The following is a 20726-nucleotide window of genomic DNA, read 5'->3' as shown; positions in this document are numbered from 1 at the left end:
TAAAATGTTTAAAAGAAAACAAGAATAAACCTTAAAATCTTAGATTAGACAAGATTTAGGAAACCAAAGTCCAAGAGATTAAAAAGTTGGCAAATTGGACTTAATCAAAATTCAGAACTTTTGAGCTTCAAGAAACATCATTTAAAAAAGTGAAAAGGCAACCCACAGCATAGGAGAAAATATTTGCAAAGCTTATATTCAATAGGAGACCTGTATACATCATGAACACACACACACCTAGCCCAATTAAAAATAGGCAAAGTACTTGAATAGATGTTTCTCCCAAAGGGATACACATATAGCCAATAAGTAAATGAAAAGATGCTCAACATCACTAGCCATCAGGTCTACCAAATCAAAACCACAATGAAATATCACTCCACATTCACTAGGATGACTATAATGAGATAAAACAACATATGTCCATAAGGATGTGGAAAAACTGGAATCCTCACATATTGCTAGTAGGAATGTAAAATGGTGTGGTGTGGCCAATTTTTAAAATAGTTTGGCAGTTTCTTTAAAAAGCTAAACACAGAGTTACTTTATGACCCAGTAATTCCACTCCTAGTATCCATCCAAGAGAAATGAAAACATATGTCTAAAGACTTGCACATGATTGTTCACAGCAACATTATTTACAGTAACCAAAAGAAACAGCCCAAATGTACATTTACTGGTGAATGAATAACCAGGGGTTCAAGAATGCTACCAGACAATAAAAGAGGAATAGAGTACTGACACATGTGGCCACATGGATGAACTTCCAGACACAAAAGACCACATAGTATATAACTCTATTTCTACTAAATATCCAGAGAAGGGAAACACACAGGCCTAGAAAGTAGACTTGTGATTGCTCAGGGTTAGGGGTGCAAATGGGAGAGTGGCTGACCATAAACATGGTGAGGGAAATGCTCTGGAATTAGATTATAATACTGTAAAACTCTATAAACATGTACAATTCACTGTACACTTAAGAACTGCACACTAGTGAGCTGTATGGTAAATTACATCTCAATAAAGCTGTTGTAAAAAAACAAATAACAAACCTGTCAAGTGCAAAGGTAACTGCAATACTGAACAAAAATGTATGTATATAACAAAGACTGCTTTTCAAAATTAATAGAAATAAACAGATGCTTTAGTAGGGTAACAGATAAAGAATAAGAATAGAAAAAAAAAATAGAAAGAGCTAATAAACATATGAGAAAAGACTTAAACCTCCCTAGAAATCAGAAATAGAAATTAAAACATAAATGTTTCACCTGTGGGACTAAGCAAGACTAAGAAAGCTTGGTTCAGGGATAGGCTGCATCACTTTTTCCTATTTAGCAAATTTGTATCAGACGTATGTTAAAAAAAAACACATCTCACTGGCTTCTAAGTTTCATTTTTAGAAATTCTAAGTAAATAAAAATATGAACAAAGACTTAATAAACATGTTCAAAGCTTTGGTATAATAGCTTTAAAAAAGCAACAAAATGCCCCACAGGAGATAGATTGAACTATAATTTTATGTGTACAGACACACACACAAATATCTACACAGGCCACAGGGTACATACAAAAACACACTATACACACACATACAAATATATCCTATGGCTACTAGTTTCCCTGGTGGTTCGGATTTGGGAGATTTTCTTTTCTTTTTACTTCTTGGTGTTTTCTCATTTGTTCAACCAATGAATATGAATTATTTATATAATTTTTAAAAGTGTGGGGGGGGGTAGTGTGGATATGTATCAATCTTCACATATAAAATCTTCACATATAAAAGCTTTAGTCAGGAACTTCTACATCCCCCTCCCCAACTTTTTTTGAGAGAGAGAGAGAACACGGACAGAGAGAGGGAGAGCGAGAGAATCCCAAGCAGCCTCCACACCCAGCACAGAGCGTGACACAGGGCTTGATCTTACCACCCTGAGATCATGACCTGTGCTAAAATCAAGAGCTGGATGCTTAAGTAACTGAGCCACCCAGGTGCCCCCTACATCCTCTCCTAATCAATTTTATGTTTACATTTTCATCCCCCACACATAAAGCAGCTTTAGTTCATAAAATTCAAGAACATCTAGTAAACTGAGTATGCATTACTATTCCTATTCCTCTATTCTTTGTTTAAATTCTGTTTTAGAGTCAAATTATTGAGCAGAATGTTGCAAAAAATAATCCATTAAAAAAATAAAAATTCTAGATATTATGGAAAACCAAAATAGAAGTTAATGATTTCTTTGACTTAGTAACAAAACAGTTTCTTAATTTAAGAAACTCTGATAAATAGGTAGCAGTTATATATCAGTATTAAAGAGTGATTTTCTTTAACTTCAAAATGCCTTTAAAAGTCTTCAGAAGCATAACAGTATTGACTTAAAATGACATGAGATAAAAATCCCTACACTCAAAGTGTTTGGATTTGCAGATAACTGAAAAACTAATTATTTGTGAATATAAAAGGAAGTTCTGAAATCACAATCTACAAAGACAAGAAAGTGTTACTAATTCACACAGAGGTGTTGAGAAACATTTTATATAAAATCAGATTGTTTTCCAAAAGGAAAGTCAAAAGCAGAGCCAGAAGAAAACATGATGAAGCTCGTTTCACTGGGATTTGTATTTATTTATTTACTGAATTATGACTACCACCGGGAACAGAGAATCGAGATCTCCTTCTCCTTCCATGAGCAAGTCTGATGGTTCTGTGGGAGCCAGCACAAAGAATACAGGCCCTTTGAAAACCTCTATTGCTTTATCAATGCTGGTTTGTTTCCTCCTAGCAATGAGAAGGAAATGATCCTGAAAGCATCTAACAGTTTAAAACAAAAACTCTTTACTGAAGATTTAAAAAAAAAAAAAAAAAACTAAGTCGATGTTAAGTCTTAAAATAATGGGTATGAGTCTGGTCAAAGTAGAGCAGGAAAAAGGTGGATTTTAAAGGTTCATTTAAGTTTAGTTTTGGTGAAACATTTAAAGTGTTAAAATAACAACTAACTACATGTGTATTATTTGACTAGTAAGAAAGGAAATGGATTAATTGGATTAACTGATTTCTAGGTTGCCTCCCAGCTGTCCTACAGTGGAAAGGAATGTACCAAGGAATGACAGGTTATATCAGAAGAAACAATTTCATTTGAATAAAACAAAATTCCTGGGGCACCTGGGTAGCTCAGTCATTTAAGCCCCCAACAATGGACTCTTGCTTTCAGCTCAGGTCATATCTCAGGGTCCTGAGATAAAGCCCTGCCTTGGGGTCTGTACTAGGCATGGAACCTGCTTAAGATTCTCTCTCCCTCTGCCTCACAGGCACGCACACACTCTCTCTTTCTCTCAAGAAGAATAATAATAATAATAATAATAATAATAATAAATTTTTTTAAAATTCCTGGGGAGCAATCTGGCTAGCTCGATAGGCAGAGCATGCAACTCTTGATCTCAGGGTCATGAGTTCAATCCCCACCTTAGGCCGTGAGCTTACTTTAAAAAAAATTTTTTTTAATGTATGTGTTTTGTATTAAACAAGGAAGGGAAACTATTTTTTGTGTGTCTTGACTTTCTAATTCTCAGTCCTGTCACAGCTATAGAGACACTGAGACAGAACTCTGAAAGAAAATGCACAAAGACAACAAAAACAAACTTAGGCTGTTCCTGATTATTTTAAGTGCAATGAATTACAAATTGAATGGCACAAAGGTCAGAGAGCAGCTAAAAGTTTTCTATTTTCTATTAAATACAAAGTGTAGTAATATCCAGAAAATACTCCAGTGTTTTTCTTGACCAGAGAACTGGCAGAGCCAGTTTGTGGGTTTGCCCACAGCCTACAGCCAAGCCCTTCTGGGAATAAGTGGTTTAAGTGTTCCTCCAACAAGCTGTTATGGGCAGGCAGGGGAGTGAACTGACTTCTGACCTTCTCTAAGACAGACATGGTTAGTGAGAGGTGACATTCATTCACTGAATTTGGAATACAGACATAGGAGCTTCTCCTTCTTTTAAGGGACTTTTTTTTAAAGATTTTATGTATTTATCTGAAAGAGAGACACACAAGAGAGTGAAAACAAGCAGGGAGAAGGACAGAGGGAGAAGCAGGCTTCCCAATGAGCAGGGAGCCTGATGCAGGGCTTGATCCCAGGACTCTGGGATCATGACCTGAGCCGAAGGCAGCCACTTAACCAACTGAGCCACCCAGGCACCCCTTAAAGGACATATTTAAAAATCATGAGGGAAGGCCCATTTTTTTTTTTTAACAATTTTTTTTTAAAGATTTTATTTATTTATTTAACAGACAGAGATCCCAAGTAGGCAGAGAAGCAGGCAGACAGAAAGGAGGAAGCAGGCTCCCTACTGAGCAGAGAGCCTGATGCGGGGCTTGATCCCAGGACCCTGAGATCATGACCTGAGCCGAAGGCAGAGGCTTTAACCCACTGAGCCACCCAGGCACCCCAGGCCCATATTTTTTTTAACATATTTATTTTTTTCAGTGTTCCAAGATTCATTGTTTATGCACCACACCCAGGGCTCCATGCAATACGTACCCTCCTGAATGAAAGCCCGTATTTCTAAATGGAGACTTTGGCCAGGTACTATATGTTCTCCTCCCTCAGTGCAGATCACCAGTCTAATCTTTTTGGAAAAGACTCACCACTGAGAAAACTAGGCAGTAGTCAGTCTGTTCACAACATCTGCTTTATAGAAGAGGAAATCATGTTGCAGGGAGAGGATTTTTCCCAAATGTCACTGTAATGGGTCAAATGTGAACCCAAATATAATCCATTTAAGAATATCTATAATTATCTTTATTTCTTCCATTTTCTATGATTACTCGCTTCCCCACAGCTGTTTTATGGGCATGATATAAACAACTCTTTCTTCACTTGTATACCTCTTCATTGTTTACAAAACACCTTCCTTCAGACATCATCTCATTTGATACCCCCTGCCCCATGACACTTGGGGGAAGATATTATGTTTATTTAACAAATGGGAAAAACGAAGGCTGGCAAACAAGTCACTTGCCCAAGGTCACATCTAAGGAGTGTGAGCCTACCTCTTCTAAGCCAAATTTGCACTCTTCATACTCCCAGACCCAAAGCAAAAAGAACTAGAGAGGGAATAATGCTGACTTTGACAAGCATGGCTCTTGCCCTGAAGTAGCTTACAGTATAACCAGTATCCAACAACAAAATATAAAAAAGGGTAACAGAAAAATGCCCCTATGCCCAAAGAGCTCCCCGTCCTAATCTCCATGTCAATGTGTCCTCAAATGGCAAAAGAAACTTTCCAGATGTGATTAAATTACGAATCCTGAAGTGGAAGATTTCTCTGCATTATTCGAGCAGGCCCAATGTAATCACAAGAGGGGGCAGAAGAGTTAGTGTCAGATGATGTAGCCTGAAAAAGACCAGATTAGCCCTTGCTGGGATGTGGGTGATTTCTAGAAGCTGGAAAAGGTATGAAAACAGATTCTTCCCTCGAGCCTCTAGGAGGAAGGCAGTATTGCCAAAACCCTAACTTTAGTCCAATTGGCATTTTGGACATCTGACCTCCAAAACTGAAGATAATAAATTTGTTCTATTTTTAAGCCACCAAGTTTAGGGGCACCTGGGTGGCTCAGTCATTAAGCATCTGCCTTCAGCTCAGGTAATGATCCTAGGGTCCTGGGATCAGGTCCCACATCTGGCAACCTGCTCAGCTGGAAGCCTGCTTCTCCCTCTCCCTCTCCTCTTCCCCTTTGCTTGTGCTCTCTCCCTCTCATGCTCTCTCTCTCAAATAAGTAATTTTTTTTTTAAAGCCACCAAGTTTAAAGTAACTTGTTACAACAACAATAAGAAACTAATTCAGGCATTAAGACAAAATTGAGGAAATGGATTAGATCTAGTGGACTACATGAATACTCTTAATATTGCTTTACAACCCAATATAATATATTTTAGAATATTTTTACTTCCTAAAACACATTAATCTTAAAGCATATGTTAAGCTTTCCTTAAGTCCTACTTTTTCACATCCACATTCAGATAGATTAACTGTGTTTTCTACTATTAATCATCTTCACATAAGACAAACAAGTCACCAAAATGTTGTTTTCATTTTTACTAATTCTACAATGGTTCAAAGTTCATATTATTCTGTCAATTTAGGGAAAAACCCATTTCAGCCATTATGCAGATCTTGGTTAAAACCTACAAATGGGGGGCACCTGGGTGGCTCAGTGGGTTAAGCCTCTGCCTTTGGCTCAGGTCATGATCCCATGATCCTGGGATCGAGCCCCCACATCGGGCTCTCTGCTCAGTGGGGAGCCTGCTTTTCCCCCTTTCTCTCTGCCTCCCTCTCTGTCTACTTGTGAGCTCTCTCTGTCAAATAAATAAATAAAATCTTAAAAAATAAACAAACAAAAAAAAACACCTACAAATGGTGTGCAGTCATTAGATCAATGGGTTTAAAAATCCAAGAGGGCTACTATTTCAAAGCAAGTTGTACTATTTCTTCCTTTCTTTTTTAAGATTTTATTTATTTATTTATCTATTTATTTATTTATTTTGAGAGAGAGAGAGAGAGCGGGTGCCCACACAAGCAGGCAGAGTGGCAGGCAGAGACTGAGAGAGAAGCAGGCTCCCTGCCGAGCAAGGAATCCGACTGGGGACTTGATCCCAGGACCCTGGGATCATGACCTGAGCCGAAGGCAGCAGCTCAACCGACTGAGCCACCCAGGCATCCCAAGTTGTACTATTTCAATCATTATCCAAATATTTGTAAAATAAGACATTAGATTCTCCTTTTTACATCCTAGTCGTGACTGTTTACATATAATGTCAAGAAAATCAGCAGGAAAAGAAGAACAAAGAAGTCACACAAAAGGACACAACTAGGAATGCAATAAAGGTTATGTTTAGAAGTTAACAACAATAAAAAATGGCAAGCAAAAGTCAGTAGATTGAAAGAAAAATAACACAACGTGTTTGAGAGCTAAATTTCACAAATCCAAGAGATAAGAAATTTTAGGCCGAGGTTTCCTTTTGCTCCTGCAGGCTCGGTCATACATAAATATCATTCAAAAATCAAAGCAGCAATTACGCGTGCCATCTTGCACTGAATTTTCTACTGAAACTTTCAATCATGGAACCTTATATTTTCCCTTACTGTTTAAAAGGCATTATGTACAATATTTTGAGGATATCCATGATAATATCCATCACTTCATATAACCTATATATAATTCTACAAAAATAATGACTAATAAAATTAATAATTTGGGTACTGAAAGTGTTATTTTCTCTGTAATGTTCACATCAAATCGACATAGTAGGACAAAGAGCCAAGACCTATCCGCTGAGCTCTAGATCCTCTTATTTTTAATACCGTGCTCTGCATGTGTTAGGCTTTATGGTCGCTGGATTTCGTTAGGCTGCCGGTTTAGAGAACCTTTTAAATTCATTTAGATGTTTCTTCAAATTACTTTCGGCTTCATTTCTCTCATGTCCTTAATGAGGACTTACTGCCCTCACACTATACATAGAAACTTGATACTCACATAGATTCCACGTACGTGGGTCACACAGAATGACATTTCATTATAAACATCTTTTACCAATCTATGCACATACTGTTTACTCTACATGGAACCCTCTTCTACATCTGGTGAAGTCCATCTCCTTTTTCATTAGCTAGCTCAAATGTCACCAACTGCTTTAAAGCCTTCTTCAAAGATGCCAGCAGAGTTTGACTTCCCACTTATGCTTTCTTTATTTCAGTATAAATGTATTTGTCTACTACTCAAAATTAAAGTGAAATAAATGTAGACTGGCCTTCCTCTGCCCCCACTACCCAAAATCATGCACTCGGGTAGAAAAAAAAGCACAGTAAGCATATCTGTCTTTCTTCTGTAAGAGCTTCCTTAGTTTCTTAAACTAAGCATTACGCCATCTTAAAATCAAAATCTAGACTTCCTTCCTTTAGCTACTACAGGTCTTAATGCAGATGACCAGCTACAGTGAAACTGACTTCTAATAAATTACACACTCCCTAAATATCCAGGGACATCTTTGGTAAACACTAAAAGTAAAATAAGCCCCTGAATTGTTTTTGATCAGTAATATATACACCTTTTATTTGTATAGAATGTTTTCTTTCCATTACCTTTTTTTCCAGCCAAAAAAGAGAAAAATGCACCCTCTTGTTTCTATACTTTTTCTTCTTTTGAAGGACACTTTTATTTCTACAAGCTGATAACCTATCATTTATTAGTTCTGCTAGATAAGCCAGGCTTTTCCTGACTTTCACAGGCATGAGACTTAGACTCAGACCACCAAACACTACCACAAAAGCTCTAAATCTCTAGCAAGTGATGCAAAGAGGCAGAGAGAGATCAGAAATCATTCTCATGGTGTCCCTGGCCAACGACAGCAATTCCAGCAGTAATAAAACATGGTATCAATAGTTCCTCTGCTAGCTTCTCTTGCCCATTTTTCAGAAAACTAGTGAGTTACCAATATCCTTCTAATAAATTTCTGTTCAGTTAAATGTAGCTAAAGTCAATTTTTATTGCTTTTCACAAAGAACCCAACACCTATATGCATAATACACACCTATGCATTCTATCCTAATGCTAGATACCTCTCCATACACTAGCATACAACAGTAAGCAGAAATAAGTTTGTTCCCTGGTTTGGAGAGCTTAGTCTAGCCAGGAAAACAAATACATCATAACATAACTAGGAAAAGGAAAAAAAAAAAAAAAAAACGGAAAAAGAAAAGAAAATCAATGTAAATTTTACCTTAATAAAGAAAAAGAGCTGTGTTTAGTGCACTAAGACTGCCTGTATAGCAGAACTTGACAGAAAGGAGGAGGAGGGAAACTTGGCAAAGGCTGTTCAAAATACACGATTTAACAGCAAGCATTTATATATCTCCAAAAAGCACCTTACTATAAAAATTTTTATAGTGATTCTGGAGCTAGCTGAGGTTTGTTCTTTTTATAGGAAGGGATAAAGTCATTATTCTGTTTTTTTTAAGGATAAACAGCATAGGAAACAAAGGAGCCTAAAGTACTTCACGCAGTTACAAACATCAAATGTTGCAGCAAAAAGCACAAGGGAGACTTCTCAAGGTTCGAGTGAACTTTCAGACTCAAAAAACTACTGCCACACATACCAGCAGTCTCTTTAGAGGACACCGGACAGAATCAGGCATACCTCCCAAATGAGAGTGCTTACGTGAACTTGCCTGTGCAGCAGTATCTACATACAGCTGTCCAGAGCTCTTCTCTTGGCCTCACCAAGTGACAGCTCACACAGGAAGAAACCAGATATGTGGGTATAGGAGCTACCCTCGCTTCAAAGCCTCTCTCATAATGAGTCCACAGCCAGAGGTTCCAGAGTGCCCACAGAGGACATGCCATCTATTGTTAACTGTACTCAGGGAACCCCAAAGCTAGGTACAGCATCCCCATCATGAATTTCAGTCTGTTTATAACTGCAACCAGTCTAAATGCAATTTACCAACCAGGGACCATTTTCAGGATAAGCAATGATACCTAGTCACTTAACCACTCAGGATCCAGTAAAACAGAGCAAAAAACTTAATAAGATCAAGTCAGCATGTAGAACAGGAAGGGTTTCAACAACCATTTTCAACAGAATATTCAATTTTACTGTACCTCCATGTATTATTCAGTTAGGCTGCATTATGCTATAATAACAAGCATCACTAAAATCTTAGTTGAAAACAACCAAGAATTATTCTGTACATGTACACTGTAGGTTAGTGAGCATCTATGCTTCACGTCTTCCTCGCTCGGGGGACCCAGGCTGATGGAGTCTCTATCATTAAACTATCACTACTCATTACAGCATTTGGTAAGAGGAGAGGCAGAATAACACCCCAACTCCTAAACCCTTCTACCCACAAATGATACACTTCTACTCATGTTTTATTGGCTAGAAGAAGTCATATGAGTGTACCTAAATTCAAAGGTTTTCTTCAGAGTTTTAGAAACATGATACTGAGGAACAGTTGTATTGTCTACTACATCATATAAACCAGAGCTTATTTAAGTGATTCTGGGAATTTTATTTTCAAAATATTAAAAACATGAAGATGGAGCCCTTTTAAGCATTAAAGTCTCTTCTGCACCCAGAAACACAATAAAGTAGCAGATAACTACCTAATTTAAATTCTTCAGGATCACCCCACAAATGAACTACAGAATATAGAAAGGGAGGTAATTTTTCCAACCAACACCAGAAAGGCCTATTCTCTTTTCAAGACACTACAACGTACAACAAATATAGACTAAGTGAAGAAAGAAGAGTCACAGGGCAAACTCAACTACAGAATCAAGAAGGTTAGGAATAATAAGGAGACACAATAGTTCCAGACAAAGAGCAGAGACTTTAAAACAAGGAAGGAATGGTCAGCGAGGCAAACTGTGAGAGGTCCAACAAGATGAGGGACCCCAAGGGACCACTGAGTAGGCAGCCAATAATGATTTCAGTCAGAGCCACTGTTGGGTTGCCGGACTGAAGTGGCTGGACATGGGAAGTGATGAAGAGGATTCAATTTCCTGAATGTGATAAAAGGAGAAAGGAAAATGACTAAAAGGAAATAATGATGTTCACAGGGACGCTGTTTTGATTAGTTTTTCAGGTAGAAACAATTTAAACATATTTGCAAGTTAAAAGGGGAAAAAAAAGGGCAAGTGCAGAACAGAGACAGAGAGATAAATGAAGGAACAGGCAGGGTCCATGAGAAGGCTGAGGGAGCAGGTGATAACAATACAAAGCAGCCTGTATTGACTGAGCCACTGTGATGTGCCACTCCCAAGCACCTTACATGGCTGAACTCACACATTTTTAACTCATTCAGTTTAATGCATACCCAGGAGCAGGTTTGAGGAGGACACGGCAGGAGGAAAAAGACAGTTACTGTGCAAGTTAAACCACTATAAATGGCAGGACCAGCGTTTGAGCCCAGGCCGGTAGCCTCCACAAACCACACTCATCCCCTTAGCTACTCTCTCCCTTGAAATGTGACTGAGATGACAGAAAGACAGAAAAGCCACTATCTCCCTTGAGATGCTGGAAAAGATAAAAGGCATCTGCGGTGTGGAGAAGCTTTACGTGTTTGGGCTTGGATAGAGTGAGAGCTCCTCAGGAGAGAAGTGTAAGGCAAGTTGAGGGGATGCTTAAATTATAAGCAGTTCTTCCACAGTCAAGACATAGTCTATCTTCCAGATATACATTATCTTGAATAGATTTTTGCAATCTATATTGTCCTCTTTCTTAAATTCAAATGAACACGATGTGGACAAAAATTCTAATATAAAAAATGAATGTATTCCAATGTAAAAAAAATGAAGTCTCACGAGGGAAGTCTCAGAAGTCCCAGCTTGTGCTAGGCAACACATATTATTCTAGTAGGCTTTAGGGTTTCAGCAGTGAATAAAACAGATAAAAACAAACAAAACAAACAAAAAACCCCGTCCTCATGGAACATATAAACTAATCTAGAGAAGGAGACGTTAAATACCTTATGTAGCAATGTGAGTATTCCAGGGGAAAATAAAGCAAAAAGAGGACCGAGTACAAAGTGGGAAAAGGGTAACTGCAGTTTTTAATTAAGATGGTCAGAGAATTACTGAGAAGATGGTATTTGAGCAATTCTTGAAGCTAGAGGTGGAGGGGGCACCTGATATTTGAGCAAACAATGTTCCAGGCAGAGGAAAAAGCCCATGCAAGGATGAGGTGGGACTGTGTCCTTTGTTTATGAGCCCCTGCCAAGTGAAGCTGAAAGAAAATGGAGGGAAGAACAGAAGATGGAGGTAAAAATACAAATAGTGGACTGGAATACTCAGGGACCTCTCAGCTACTGTGAGACAGATGGGAAGATATTAGTGGAATACAAGCAGGAGTACTATCATCTGAACGTTTTAAAAGAATCACTCTGGTTGCTGTAGAGAACAGTCCAGAGGCGACCAAGGCAGAAGTAGAGAGAACAGTGAGATGTGCTAGCTCTCTTCCAACTGCCCCTCCAGGTTTCCTATGCACCCTGATCTTTGCCCCGATGCCCCGCCTGCTGGCTGCCAGAAGGATTCCAGCAGTGGGGAGCACACACAGGATTACAGGGAGGAAGAAGGGTGAGGTCAGGTTTTATTCCCTGGCTCCTCCCTTCCAGTTACTCTGGGCTGGCTACTACCCTCTGACAAATGCAGCAGCCCCTGTCTTGGGGCTCTCTCCACCGAATCCTCTGGATTCTGGTAACTGCTCCCTTCCCTTAACTGGTCTTTCCTACCTCCCTTCAGGCCTAGAGGCCCAATTTTAATGAGACCTTGCACAGTACTTTTTGTAAACAGTCTTTTTACTAAAAGCTCCTCAAACCGTCCCAATTTAAGTGTAGCATCTCCTTCCTGGCAGCACCCTGACTAATTCAGCAGCCCAGGGCAACAGTCCGGGTGGAAGACAATGGTAGCCTGGACCAGGATGTTAGCAGCAGAATGTCAAGAAGCAGTTAGATCTTGATTTGCTGACAGATACAATGTCAAGCGTAACTCCAGATTTGGGCCTAAGCAACCAAAAGGATGGAATGCCATCAACTGAGATTCATTTCTTAAAATCACAAATCAACAGAAAATATGTGCAAATATATTAAAACTGGCATACAGAAAAAGGAATACTATGGCTTACAAACAAATGAAAAGATGCTTCTCTTACCCTTAAAGGAATGCAAATTAATATCACCATATAAAACAATAAAACATATATAATATATAATACATAATATATGAAATAATATCCCATATAAAATTGACAAAGATAAATATACAGTGATAAGTGGTACTGTCATGGATGTGAGAAAGCATAATGGAAGGAGCCTAAACCTCTGTGAAGAGTAATCTGCAATATCTACCAAAACTTTAAATATATATATTTTAAAATCCCCTACTAGGACTTTATCCTATAAACATACTCACATATTTGCACAAATCATGAGTACAAGATTTTTTTGACTACAGGAGTGTTTATAATTACAAAAGACTAGAAACAACCTAAATGTCCAGCAACAGGAAATACGAGTTAAATAAATTAGGTTATATATACTAAAGAATAAAATACTATCAGTGATTTGCAAAGAATGAAGTAAATCCATACATATATCAATATATATCAATTATGGAAAAGAAAGATCTACAAAGGATTTATATTGCTGGAGGGGGCGTGGAGGAGTCAGGCGCCTAACAGAAATATTTAGTATATTCTTATTTGTGAGGTTTTTTTTTTTTTTTCTGAAGGATATACACATATGTAGGAGTAAGAAAATTCTAGAAAGATCAAAGAAATTGTTTAGCGCAATTGCCTTTAAGCAGGCTGATGTTAGAGACTCCTATTTTTCATCGTATACCCTCTGTGGACTGTTTGAAATTTTTGACCAAATACATATATTATTTTTTGAATAAACAAAATAGTATATAAAGCCAAATTTCAAAAAAATAATAAATTATCTTATACTGCATAAAAATAGTGCTGAATACAGAAATATATCAACAGTACCACCTATCAAAACTGAACCACAGTTTCATTCTATTATCATTTCTATTTTGTTAGAAAATATAAATGCCCTGACCATTAATATTTTGAATCACTGGTATTTCTCCATTTGTGGTAAAATTGAGCCTATATTTACATACTCTTGGGGTTTTTCCAATGTCAGCCATATACGGAAAAAACAACAGGGTTTAATGTAGATGGTTTCAAGTGGAAAAAAACAAACGTGACCTGATTTCCATTAAAAGCTGGTTTAATGACTGACACTCATTTTGGCACTGATCAGGATGTCAAATGGAACAATCTACATCATGACTCCTATTTCACTAATATAATTCCCAGAACTACTATATTTTAGAACTAGCAGGAAACGATATGGAAAAGAAAAAAATCATTTATCTTCAGGCTTACCTTAAAATACTCTATCAAAGCCCAGCAAGTCCAAAGTGCTAAAAAAATTCTATAAAACTATTTTACCAGAATGATGTCATATTACTTCTTTGAAGATTCTCTAAGTTTTCACAAATGTAGATAAATATACTAATACATATGTGTACAGGATTATATATATTTTCTTTCATAGATATAAATTAAAACTCAACTTATTTCTTCTCATCTTCCTTATGTGATTTTTCTCCTCTCCACCACAATCCTGACTGATACAGAAATTTATCCCTGTAGATAAGATTTTAATGTTATCCAAACCATAAGGTATAATTCCCCCAGTAAATTTGGGGTAAGAATTTTTTTTAAGTCAACCAAATCTACTTGAATATAAAAGATTTCACAACTGGTTTTGGTAGTACAACTCAAGGCTTAGATTATTTCAAGATTAGGGAGTTGATCTACAATTGTCAGTGAGGCATTCTTCAATTTTGCTGACAGAAAAAAGGACAGAAAGCTTTGCTCCCTCTTCTTAGAAGAGGTACAAAAACATTTTAATAGATTTTCCCCAGATTTCTACAGACTATCAGTTTGAAATTGAAGACATCCAAAATAGTGAAAATACCATGTATTGTTAAGGCTTTTATATACCACAAAATTATAAGAAAAAATAATACGTCTTTAGTGTTCATGTAACTTTCTCTGGGGATGTTGAGTTGCTTATATACATTGTTTTATTAAGTAGTTACACTTAAAGTAAAATCTTTCAAAAATTAAATAATATTAAAACATACCAAATGGGTGGAATGAAGGGATTCAGGACTGCTATCCCCCTATTCCCGAATGCACCACTTTGGCATATGGACTATTTTGAGCTGAAGACACTTGAGATCCTGCCGGCTCAAAAGACTACTTTTGTCCCCTTTACCACAGAGAAGAAGCTAAATTGAGGGTCTTTCCCAGAGTAGTTACTAACAGAGATAAATTTTAGCTCAGTGACCCATCTGTATGGTAGGGCAAACATCTAATTATCAAACATCTGCTCATATTTTTTTTTTAGATTTTATTTATTTATTTGAGAGAAGGAGAGAGCATGAGCATAAGCAGGGGGAAAGGGATGAAGGAGAGGGGAAAGCAGACTCCCCACTCAGCAGGGAGCCCAAACAGGGCTAGATCCCAGGACCCTGAGATCATGACCTGAGCCAAAGGCAGAGCTTAACTGACTGAGCCACCCAGGTGCCCCAAACATCTGCTTTTCTTACCACTCTATGAATGCATTCCTTTCCTCTGAAATCCCAGCCCCCTACTCCCTCTCTCCTTAGTTCAGATGACATATATACCTCATTTTGCCTATCTCTGGAATTTCCATGTCTCCATGGTTTCCTGGTACTTCTCATTCTCTCCTGTTAATCTGTCTCATATCAATTCGATTCTTAGTCCAGCTAAAAGGGCCTTTAGAGGAAACAAGCATTCTTGTTCCCCAACAGGAGGGAAGGGAAGAGGGGGAAAAATATCAAATAATAAGAAAAGGGACCGCTTCAACCTTTACCTGTTGCATCAAATTCAATTGGTTGGCACCCTCGGTGAGAAGACCAGTCACACTTCAGGACTTGTCCTCCTTCCACAATCCCAGGCTGGGTAGTGTTTGCTTTGGGTGCTCCCACCAGAAGAAACATCCTGCAAAAATACAAAAGGGAAGATAGAATTTACATGGAACAAAGCATAAACAATAGCTTATAATTTAGGAAGAAAAATCATTCTCTTGCTATTATCCCAATTTTTTAAAAAGCATTCACTGAGAGCATAATCAATCTTCTAGATTCATTTGGTGTTCTTACATACATATATTATTTAACATAGTTTACTCATCCTAATAACACATTATAAGGCAGTTTCAGGGTTACATCTCATTTAAAAATGTGTGTTGCTCAAACTTTACCTTTAAATATAGAAAATTTATCATATGTCAATTACATGTCAAAAACGCTGTGAAAAATGTATGCTAGCTAGAGTCTGGATGTTTCATCTTGATTTTTTGCTATTATATTTTGTCTTTTGGGAGGGCTTTGTCTGTGCTCGTGGTCAGCTACAGACTTTCTGTATATTGAATGCTAAACAAAAAAAAAATATATATATATATATATAAATTATTCTAAAGTATGGTAGTTCTATGGGGTGCCTGGGTGGGTCAGTCAGTTAAGCCTCTGCCTTCGGCTCACATCATGATCCCAGGGTCCTGGGATGAGCCCCACATTGGGCCCTCTGCTCAGCGGAAGCCTGTTTCTTCCTCTCCCTCTGTCTACAACTCCCCCTGCTTGGGCTCTCTCTTTCTGTCAAATAAATACATAAAATCTTTAAAAAAGTATGGCAATTCTGAATATTATTAATATTTTCCTTTATGGAAAACTTGTTTCAGAACTGTTGTATTTTAAGTGCCAAACAGATTCCTCTTTTCAGAGGACTGATCTAATCAATCCCTGGCCAAAGAATAGGATCAGTAGTCATCTGGATAAAATGAGCAGAAGACAAAATAATCAGGAGTTAAGTTTTCAAGCAAAAGAGACTTTTTCTTCAGTTTTTTTTCCTATTCATTCAGAAAAAGAAATGGCCTGAGTGTCTGCTCTACACAAAGCACAGTGCTGGGCACTGGAGGCACCAAGATGAAAAACACAACCTTGGTTCCTGCTCTCGGTGTGATTTACATTCCCTTTTCGGAGACACAGAGAACCTAACCAAAAAAATTAGTCATGGTTACAAGTGCTGTGAAGGAAACCAACAGTTGGCTGAGACAGATTATTTGGAAACAAGGAGAGGAAACCTTCTTTAGATAAAGGAAAGTGATTATCTTTGAGGAATGAGAGAGAAAGACTTCCTTTAGATAATGAAGTCTAAGGAAGTTTCTGTAAAGAATGAAGAGAGACCTCATTTAGATATGCAAGAACCTCACTTAGCAAGGAAACTTATTTCTAAATAAATCGAGATTAGAAGGTCACCAAGTAGTGTTTGGTGGCGGGGGCGGGGGGGGGGGGGAGGGGGAGAAAGGGAGAATTCGGGAATGGAGTGGTGAATTGAAGTGGTGAATGAAGTAGAATTAAGGAAGTGAAGTGGTAGATGGCAGCAACCCCCCCACCTCCCCACCCCCGCAGGGGACAAAGACCATAGGCTAGAAAGAGCTTAGTCTCCAAGAGTTTCAAGAAAAGAGGTACGGCTGAGGCAAGACAGCAAGCTAAGAGCGACAGAAGATAAAGGCGGGGAGCCTGAGCTAAACCAAGCAGCCCTATTCAGCCAGGGTAAAACTTTGGATTTTATCATACGGTCCATGTGAAGACTTGGAATTTTTTTTTAAGCAAAAGAATGACACAATCTAATAAAGAAAACTAAATCTGGCACATTCTGGGGATAGGAATAAGAAGGGAGGGGAGCAAAATGGAACAAGGAAAGCAAGAGACTTTTAGCAGCTGAGAGATGATAGTGACCTAGATTGGAAGGGCGGGTAGAGAAAGAGATGGGTGGGCAGACTTGGAAAATATCTGAGGGCAGAATGAACAGGGATGGCTGGTGGCTTGAATATGGGGAAAGAGAAATTTTTAAAAAGTCACTTAGGTTTCCTTCAGGACTGCATGAACGGGAGAACCATTTACTGCACACAAAAAAAGCTTCAAGATTAGGGAAGCAAAAGGCAGATTAAGTATTCACAGGAAAACCAAGAATTCAGTTGTCAATGTTAGTCTGAAACATCTGTGAGGCACCTAACTGCTAGTCAGAAGCTCTGAATGGAGTTTTGCCTTAGAGTTAATGTACTAAGAATGTCAACTTAGAATAGACAGGTTCACGAAGAGAGGAGATTTAGAGAGAAGCGGACCAAAGAGCAAGCTCTGAGGAGCATGGGCATTTAGGAGTCAGGTAGAAAAAGAGCAAAAAGTAAAAGAGAATGAGAAGAAATTGATTGAAATAGAAAAGAAAACAGGATATAGTTATACACAGAAGCCCCTAAATAAATACTATCACCATTATTTCATTTCCTTATTAAACAGTCACTTAACTTCTAGCGAAGAAAATATTTAAATGCCTTTCACTTTTTTGTAAAGTTATGAACAAACCTACATTTTAATATGGAATGCACTCATTTGAACTGTTATTTACAAATTTCAATTTCATTTCTTGTGGGTGGCATTTGCTAAATCTTACTTAAACTAGTCAAGAGCTGGCTGCATGAATGGATGGGTTACAGAAATCCTGCTTTCTGATATTTATCTTAAAACTCCATACTCAAAATAAAGGCAAAACTCCCAACCGTACCACACCCTGTTTAATAAAGCTTTATGCAGTCATATTTGGCATCAGTAAAACATCAATGTTGGCTCCTTCTCATCAGAGCCAACTGAGTTTTCATTCAACAGGAAAAAAAAAAAAAATAAGGCTATGCGTAAGAGAGCCCTTACCCCCCATGAATAAGAGAGCACTAAGCATCGCCATACCCTCCTTTACTGCAGCAGAGCTGGTTAACAGATAAATTACATATATACTTATAAAATTTTCTATTTCAACAGGTCAAAAATTTGGCCACAAAAATCATAAAACTTCCCCCACTCATCTGGATGAAATGATTTTTGAGTGCATGACAGGGAAAAAGAATATCTCATACAAGTGTACTTTTCAAGATCTATACTTGAAAAGACATAGGATCAACTCCTGCAAGAGTTCTAATAAGCATAGTACAAGCACAGGTATGCACATGATTTCAGTGCTGCGGATAATAGCCAGGTTCCAGAAGAGGACAGAAAAGGTGCTCTCAGAATCCGCCCAGCAATCTACAAGCAAAACTCATTTCTGGACCACCATCATAGTGCATGTTACAGAACCTTCTGTAATTTTTTTTCAAAGCTATTCTTCCTACTTTATAATAAATCACTTCCTTGAAAGTAGGAGGCTCTAATTTATCTATGCATCTGCCACATAACCAGCACTTAAGAAAAGTTTTTGTCTTTTTAAAATTTTTTTGAAGATTTTATTTATTTATTTGAGACAGAGAGCATGATGTGGGGGGGGGGAGGCACTGAGGGAGAGGGAGAACCAGGCTCCCCGCTGAGCAGCGAGACTGATACAGGGCTCAATGCCAGGACCCTGAGATCATGATCTGAGGTGAAGGTAGATGCTTAACCAAATGAGTCACCCAGGTGCCCCAAGAAAAGTTTTTTTAAATTGACAGGTAAGTAGCAAGTAAATTGGATAGTTACAGGTCTCAATCTTAAAATAGCCACGTATAAACAGGCCATTTCCACTCTCACCAACCCCTTTAGAATGCAGAAATCATCCTCTATTAAACATCCAATTATTTAAATTACCCTTAAAATAATTTATATAACATATCTCTTCTTCATCTTGGATTTCAGATACTTTCTTTACTTGGGCACTGTAAGACAGAGAGAGGGCTGAGAAGTTACTAGTGGACGTGGACTTTAGCAAAGACAGAAAAGGGAAACAGTAGGAGAGTTCTGAATGAAAACTGCACTCCATTGGCAGCACAAAGCTCAGCTTCCTTGGATAAGACGAGGAACAAGGTTGCTGCTTTTCATCAGACCATTTGCACATTGAAAGCATGAAATGATAGTAATTAGATGTACTAAATGGCGGTTCACCAGTTTTTCCTAAGCTTACCTTCATGTGCAGTCTTGCACATTGGTGAAATGCCACAGAAATGGTAGGATAATATAAAAGGAATGTGTGAGCACTGTCAATTTACAAATGCTGTGTTAATGGGGGGAAAAAGCTGAGGAATAAAAGTGCTTTGTCCAAAGTGTCAACATGATATTTAAGTTACTCTTTAACTTTCTGTAATAAATGGAAAATGAAAAGATGGAAAAAGTAAACCACCTTAGACAAATGTTAAGTCCTAAGAGGGAGTTGTATAGAAGAAAAATTAAATATTTGTAGAGAATAGGGTATAGGATAATTTTTCAAAAAAGGATATTTGAGAAAATTAAGGAATATAAAAGCAACACATATTACAGAAAACAAAAGCCTGTTGATGTGTATTTGGAGGGTAAATTTTATGTCATACGTATTTTTCTGCCACAATAGTGGAACAGCCTGTTAATGAAATGCTTTCTAAAAATAAGTAATCATCACTTTAAGTGTATCTAAGAATCAATGTCTACAACAGCTTAGTTAGGATAAGGGAAGCGACAGCACTGAGAAAATTTTGCAATATAAGCAACACTGTTTGATAGTCTGATACTATAGGTTATATCACCCAATATAAAGTAATTTAGAAAGTCACTTCTAAATCTCTGAGCCTCAGTTTCTTCTTCTATGTAACAATGCCCATTATAAGTACTTTCAAAAAATTTCTGAATGTGGATAGTAGACAACAGAAAAATCTGCAAGCATCATAAAAGTACAAAATGATGGCACAGGCATTAAAAACAATTAATAAAACACTCTCTAATAAAATAAGAAATATAATAGTTAAAATCTGTTTTCAAAAGGACTTTTCTTCCCCATTTCCTCAAAGAACCAGTAATTAACTTAAATGTAAGATCTCAATAGAAGAAAAGGAAGTAGAGTACCAAATAGGGTACTTGCAACATTTCCTCACAATGGTGATGAGTTGGGGAAGATACAAGGGGTTAGTTGAGGCTAACAAGAGATTTCACTGCTTAGCAGCAAAAATCTGAAGCTAAACAACTTAGTTTCATATGCCTGCAGCCTTCTCCTGGACTTCATCTCCCTCCAAAAAGTTTACCCAAGAACAATCTCAGGATCCTCATCCTCACCATTCTTCTCAAATGACTTGAGACATTTCCA

At 37.7% G+C, this 20726-nt stretch overlaps 1 protein-coding gene across 3 annotated transcripts in view; it reads right to left on the bottom strand.

Moving 5' to 3' along the window:
* LOC111155043 (integrin alpha-V) overlaps positions 1-20726 on the bottom strand; it is a 105517-nt gene that overhangs the window by 78096 nt on the left and 6695 nt on the right. For all 3 annotated transcript variants that reach the window (XM_022515185.1, XM_022515261.1, XM_022515105.1), the window contains one exon: positions 15469-15596. In XM_022515185.1, the coding sequence (XP_022370893.1) occupies positions 15469-15596 (128 nt within the window). The remainder of the gene's footprint in view (positions 1-15468; positions 15597-20726) is intronic.

This window comes from Enhydra lutris, unplaced genomic scaffold (assembly GCF_002288905.1).
Source record: "Enhydra lutris kenyoni isolate GAN:26980312 unplaced genomic scaffold, ASM228890v2 scaffoldscaffold1, whole genome shotgun sequence".
In the NCBI taxonomy this organism is placed as follows: Eukaryota; Metazoa; Chordata; class Mammalia; order Carnivora; family Mustelidae; genus Enhydra; species Enhydra lutris.
The sequence above is the reverse complement of the archived record's forward strand: the minus strand, read 5'-3'. Positions and strand labels throughout refer to the sequence as shown.